This window comes from Hesperophylax consimilis, chromosome 1, assembly GCF_061612785.1.
Source record: "Hesperophylax consimilis isolate HC1 chromosome 1, BYU_Hcon_1.0, whole genome shotgun sequence".
NCBI classification, from domain to species: domain Eukaryota; kingdom Metazoa; phylum Arthropoda; class Insecta; order Trichoptera; family Limnephilidae; genus Hesperophylax; species Hesperophylax consimilis.
In genome coordinates this window covers 14,083,845-14,090,349 of record NC_142836.1, presented here as the reverse complement: position 1 = coordinate 14,090,349, position 6,505 = coordinate 14,083,845, and the positions used below count along the sequence as shown (strand labels likewise).

The following is a 6,505-nucleotide window of genomic DNA, read 5'->3' as shown; positions in this document are numbered from 1 at the left end:
AAATTAAATGTCCGATTTCTGCTAGTGGGATGCTATTTGAAGAAGCAATAGCAACAAAAAAAAATTACGTTCTGGAAGGAAGATAAAAACAAAAAAATTTTTTTTACAAATACAAATCACAACTGGTATTATCAAGTACAGGGTCAACTTCACATTTCCAATAAGTCTGTATGTATTTTTGCCGTCTGGTTGGGTGAAGCAATTCCATTAAAGATAGAAATAATAAAACGAGATGACAAATTTTGGGGAGAAAAGATGGAAAGCAGATTAAGTACTTTCTTTATGGATTGTTTATTACCAGAAATCATAGATCCTAGATTTAAAAGATCAATGCCCATTCGTGACCCACAGTATATTATATCCGCGTTGGAGAAAAAACGAAAAGCAGCGACACAAATTCGAACAGAAAAACTTAAAAAATGCAAGAAAAATCTGTTACGTGTTATTGAAACTAATGTAAATATTGTTCAAATTTTAGATTCTGATACGATTTTAGATAACTTCCTGAAGAGCTCACTCTGAAGAACCCTTCCTTGAAGTTCCTTTTATTTAATGTATTAAACATATACACAGGGTGTTGTGGGACGTACTTGAGTTACTTTAACCAGTAAATCCTGATATTATTTGCAGTAAAAACTGTAAATGAATTTACGGTCACCGGTGACATTTTCGATGTTCGATGTGACATTTCCGGTGATATTTTGAAAAAGTCACAGGAGAACAAAATTTTATTTACATTTTTTCTCTAAATAATGTCAGGAATCACTGGTTAAAGTAAGTCAAGTACGTCCCTTAACATCCTGTGTATATTAAAATAAACCTTTGTTCCACCGCAGGGGAAGCTTATGGCGCAGACTACGCCAGTCGAAGAATACCATCATCACTGCCATGGTTGCCTGGATGGAGTCCCCCCTGATGGCCTTCAAACGAAACAGGAGCCTGTCAAATATCCCCCATGAACATTTATTATCATATACTATATTTTTTGTTTCTTTTTTGTTCCATTCTATGTATGAATGCATTGTTATTTTGTCAATATTTGTACTATTTTTGTACATTCTGGAATAAACTCTCATTATTATATTTGTTTTATTAAAATAAAGAGTGAGTGTCGCTGCAGTTTTGTCATGGTTTTCTGCGGCCTTGCACGACAGCTACTGCCATGGTTAAAAAATATTGTTGTTTAGTTGTACTAAATAACACAGAAAAATTAAAAAATAAAAAATATAAAAAAAACTTTATTTTATTTCTCGAGGTCAATATATAAGAAGAATAATACAAGATTGCCATTACGAAGAATCAAGCAAAGCAACACTTTAAAATTACAAATACAGTAACAATAAAATGTATAACATGATAACATTAAATAACATGTAAAATTTATTGATAATAATTTAATGGATTACTTGAACCATGAGATCCCAAACACCGTTTATAATGGAATAGCGCTCACTCCTACCTACACTTCAGTCCCTAACGAAACGCGACCACGAAAGGAACCAAGCAACCGCTAACGGTGCAAAACGCCGCTTACGGTTGCTTTCCTCCTTTCACATAATATCGCGAACTTAAAAACCTATTGTCAGCTTTTCAAACCTAATATGATTTACAATAACAAGCAAATGATGAAACATTTGTAAAAAAGATCATACTAAATACTCTACCAAAATAGTAAGTTCCATAAACAAGCCACATTTTGTTATTGGTTTGTTTTTTTACTTGAATATCTATATGTCTCTTCATAACTCACGTATAATGTTGAATATTGTACATCGGTGAAGGCATCCTTACTGCCACCTAGCGATGTAATAATAAACATATTTTGGTAGTTTCGGAAATCTGCCTTGCCTATTATATGCCTTTAATTGGGTATTTTGGCCTCATCTCCTTGTTTGTATGAAAAAGGTCGCGAAACCGTTTCCCTTAATTCAAAGGATCCTTTAAAACGTTTGTGGCCAGTTCGCGGATGGTCGTATCTTTGTACTTTCTCACATGTTGCCTTGTATGCAGCGCAGGTTTTACAAAAAGGGCTCGGTTTTTACAAATCAATGTGTGCTGATGGAGACGCGTGCAACAAAAATTATACCTATTTTAGACAATCTGGATAGTATCTTTTACACTGTTTAATATGATCAATTATTAAATTCTTTATCTACTTGATATAGCACGGAATGTACTGATTTAATAATAAATGTAACTCTAGTGAATTTCCTGCTAACTGTTACTACGTATATAGTTTTTTGCATGAAAGAGTTTTGGATAAAAATACATAGATGACACTTTTACATAAATTCGTACTTGATTTGTGAATAAAAATTTGTAGGAACCATAAGATTAGGTGTATTGTTGAGCTTAAAAAATTGGCCCTTTCCTCCGAATTAATTTTGTACCAAAATGTAATATAACTTTTAAACCTTTTGTTAAACGAATAATTTTTTTTAAAAATTTACTTATGTATTGGATCGAGTTACATAAATAATACAGGGTTTTCTAATAAGAGGTGTTATTTTGATATTCAATCGTAAAAGATCAATGGTTTCTTTGCTTGTGTGGCACGTAGCGCCGTCTTGTTGAAAGTAAACGTTGTCCAGATCAATACCATGCAATTCCGGCCATAAAAATCATTAATCATCTCTCGATAGCGCAATCCATTCACCGTAACTGTTGCTCCAGCCTCATTTTCGAAAAAGTAAGGTCCAATGACTCCGCCGGACCATAAACCGCACCAAACAGTCACACATTGAAGATAGAGAGGCTTTTCAACAATAACTCTTGGGTTTTCCGAGCCCCAAATGCGACAATTTTGCTTGTTGACGAAGCCACCGAGGTGGAAATGGGCCTCATCACTCAAGATGATTTGCATTTGATTCACTCAAGTGAATTTTAATAATTTCAATGCATTGTTGAAGCGTGTACCATTCCATTTTTATTAATGGCGTAGTTTCTACTTGTCAAATGTCAAAAAATGACAGCTTCTACCGTAGTAAGTAACATCTACCGAAACAGCGGGCTATTCAAAATAACACCTCTTATTGGAAAACCCTGTAAGTACATGTTTTTAACTTAAAAAAAAAAAAGTTTTTTGTTTTTTTCTTAATTTTTTTAAACTTGGATACAAAAAATTGAACATTGGTCTTATTGGCATAATTATTATTTGTGTAAATAATATATGTGTGATGAAAAATTCAATTTGGTATGATAGTCCTCAAATCATCCACCATGCGTTTTTCGAGCAAGATTAACGATACCAGAAATTCTCGCCATTTTAAAAAATCACAATGACGCGGATCGCTAACAAAACTTAATTTGTAATTATCAGGGAAAAACTTTACCCATGTATTATTGCCAACACTACGAAATGAATGCGTCATTATCTATAGAGCGACTGGCATTTAAAATTTGAAACCAAAATTTCACCTGTATTATATATGTATATAGTACTTGTTTTCATTTGGAGTATTTAAAAATAAAACAAGAAAATATTAATGCAATGCAGTGGTTTATTAAAAAAAAAATATCCCGCTGAGAAATTTCTTGGGAATTAAAACAAAGAATACCCCAAGAATTGACAATCTTTAATAACTTTACATGTTAAATTCATGCAATATTCTATACGTACAACCTACTGGGCATATTTTTAACAGGTAATAATTATTTTTGCCGACTGAAAGCATCATTAATGGATTAGTTAGTAAAACTGTGGTTCAGAATGTGATTGTATTTCCTATAGTAATGCATATTCAACGGTGTAAACTTATACATAATGTATCCATTAGAGAAATGAGAGCTACTAAAAATACAGAAAATAGTCAATATGCCATAGTATAGGAATGCAAGAAAAGTGCTTAAATAAAAAATTGAACCGTTTTCAATTAAACTTGCATTTTGAGAAATCCATTTCAGGATGTTGCTCCATGAACCTGAAATAAAAGTTGAAACGTATTAGTTACATGGACATTGAAATAATTTACTGTAAGAGACAATAAGCTATTTGAGCCTCTAACTGATAAGTTTAGGTGTACACGGTGTCCGGACTCATAGTACAAATGGGAAATTGGTGAATCTATATTTATCACATAAAGAACCAAAAAAACATATTTTTTTGTTGATATGAGCGTTTCGATTTTTATATATTTTAACATTGTTTTAAATTTAACTTCCAAATTCCAACTTTTGACTAGATTTACTCAAAAACACAAATCAAAAAATGTTATACCACAAAACTGACTTTAAATGTGATGTAGATTCTACTTGTAGTACGAGTTCCCGGACACCATGTAGATAAAAATGTTCCATTCTATATAGGGTGTCCGGGTAAAGTGCACTGATTTCGGGGGATGGGGGAATAACTTTTTTCGAAATTCATTTGTTTTTATAAAAATATTTTTTTATTATTTTTTCAAATTAAAACTGGAAAACTACCTTAAAATGTTGGAATTTCTAAAAAAAAGTTATTTATCGACGATCTTTGACGGCCATTGTGGTCAACGGGTAAGGCTCTCGACAAGCGAGCCGGAGGTTGCAGGTTCAAATTCCAGCGTGCGCAAGTAAATTTTATTTGATTAATTTATGTTATTTCACAATTTACTCATTCAAAATAATATACAGTATATTTGCGGCACATCCCAGAGTGGAAGATACTCTCAGTATCGCCCTGGTGAAAGACCACTATTCAGAATTGAAACGTTGCTTGAAATGGCTTTGGCCGTGTTTGATGAATAGATCGGAACAGACAGGTATTTCCCCTTCTTCTTCCTCATTTCCTTCTCCTCCCCATTACCTTCAGAGATAGTATTAGTTTCACAATAATTTATGTTTTTAACTTGTATAAGAATTCATTATCTGCTCTTTCATAGATGGTGCTAATTTATTTATTTTGTGAAAAAACACCTTTTGTAAGTTTTGCTGTAAAATAATAAGGTTAAACGCGACTTATGTTATAATCTAAGCGTTCGTAGGTGGCATTAATTCAATTATTTTATTACAATACACTTTTTGTAAGTTATGCTTTTAAAAATTAAGACTCATTATTTGTTTGCACCTGTACATGCGCAATATGAATATGAATAAATAGTTTTGTCCGTATAAAAACTGAATTCTTTCAAGAAAGGCATACAAATACAATATTGTATCGGTGAGTCAATCAACTTTTGCCTTTCTTCAAAGATTTGGATTTGTATACGGACAAAACTATTTGTTCATATTACGTATGTACGGGCGCAAACAAATAAATCATCTTAATATTTATAACATAAAATAATTAAATTAGCGCCATCTATGAAAGAGCAGATCGTGAATTCTTTTTAAGTACCTATACCCTTAACCTATCATGTACAATCGTCTCTCGAAGTTAATGCACTTTACCCGGACACCTTGTATAATATAGTATATAAGCACCCTTGAGGTGATTTTGCACAAAAACGGCGCTATACAAATCATCCAAATATTATTAATAATTGCTTCTTTTTTTTAAAGTTCATTATCTGAACATGGAGGCCCGCATTTGCATGGATGGTGAAGCAACAGTATATTTCATGATTAATGTGTCGTAATCTAAATTCTCTGCATAACCAGTGTTACCTATTTGTGTGTTTTACTGTATGCATATTTATCAATTCTTATTAATTGCAGGCATAGTATGTACAAAGAATAACACGAGATGTGCCTTTTGGGCACGTTTTGTGATCCAAATATAAGCCGAATTTAGGCCTATATTTCAATATAAAACTGTGGTTCACAAAGATTACGCAATTAAAATGGGATTAAATTGTAAGAGAGACAGACCGTGTGCTAAATTGTCTATAACCAAAAGTAACCAAGGAAGTCCGTGGCACGTTTTTTTCCATTCAAATTTGTATATCTAGTTTTCTTTGCACATCTAGTTTTCTTCTTTATTTTTTGATTGCAGGCAACCTGGGTGTTAATTACTTTATTTTTTACATTACTATATTTATACTTGTCTCACTTGAGAATGTCTGTTCTGAGCTAAGCTGAGTAACTATAACATGTGAGCTGACAGTGATATAATATGTCCTTACCGAGCTTAAGAAATGGATTAAAGTTAAAATTGGACTTACTTCTTAAGAGCATCCTGCTTTTTCTGTTCATCACTGGTGGGCAGACCCATCTCCTTCTGCCTCTGGTCATACATCATCTTTTCTACAAGACCTCGCGTCTCCCCATCCAGGTCACCGAGCTTTGAAGGTTCTAAACAAAAAAGAGTCATCACATTTCAATCACTGCAACATAATTGTTTAAAATCATTCATAAAATTGAATTTCAATCTGATTAATACCATTTCTTTTTAAACAGAAAGACAAACATTCCCGGGTTACGAATAACTTGAAAATATTTGAAAATCTCCTACTACCACCACAGTAAGCGGAAAATGTTGCTTGTGTTGTGATGGAGGACTTAGCCAGCCGAGGAATTGACACACTACGCCTGGGTGGGACCCAAACGCGATGCCAACTCAGCCACTGACCGGTTGACTGTTTTGCGCAAA

The 6,505-nt window shown here is 33.1% G+C and overlaps 1 protein-coding gene across 1 annotated transcript in view; it reads right to left on the bottom strand.

Moving 5' to 3' along the window:
• Positions 1–3,480: 3,480 nt before the first annotated feature.
• nudC (nuclear distribution C, dynein complex regulator) overlaps positions 3,481–6,505 on the bottom strand; it is a 115,672-nt gene continuing 112,647 nt past the window's right edge. Inside the window, exons 7-8 of the mRNA XM_089650282.1 lie at positions 6,078–6,207; positions 3,481–3,920 (exon numbers count right to left, since the gene is read on the bottom strand). Coding sequence (XP_089506408.1) covers positions 3,869–3,920; positions 6,078–6,207 — 182 coding nt within the window. The 3' untranslated portion in view covers positions 3,481–3,868. The remainder of the gene's footprint in view (positions 3,921–6,077; positions 6,208–6,505) is intronic.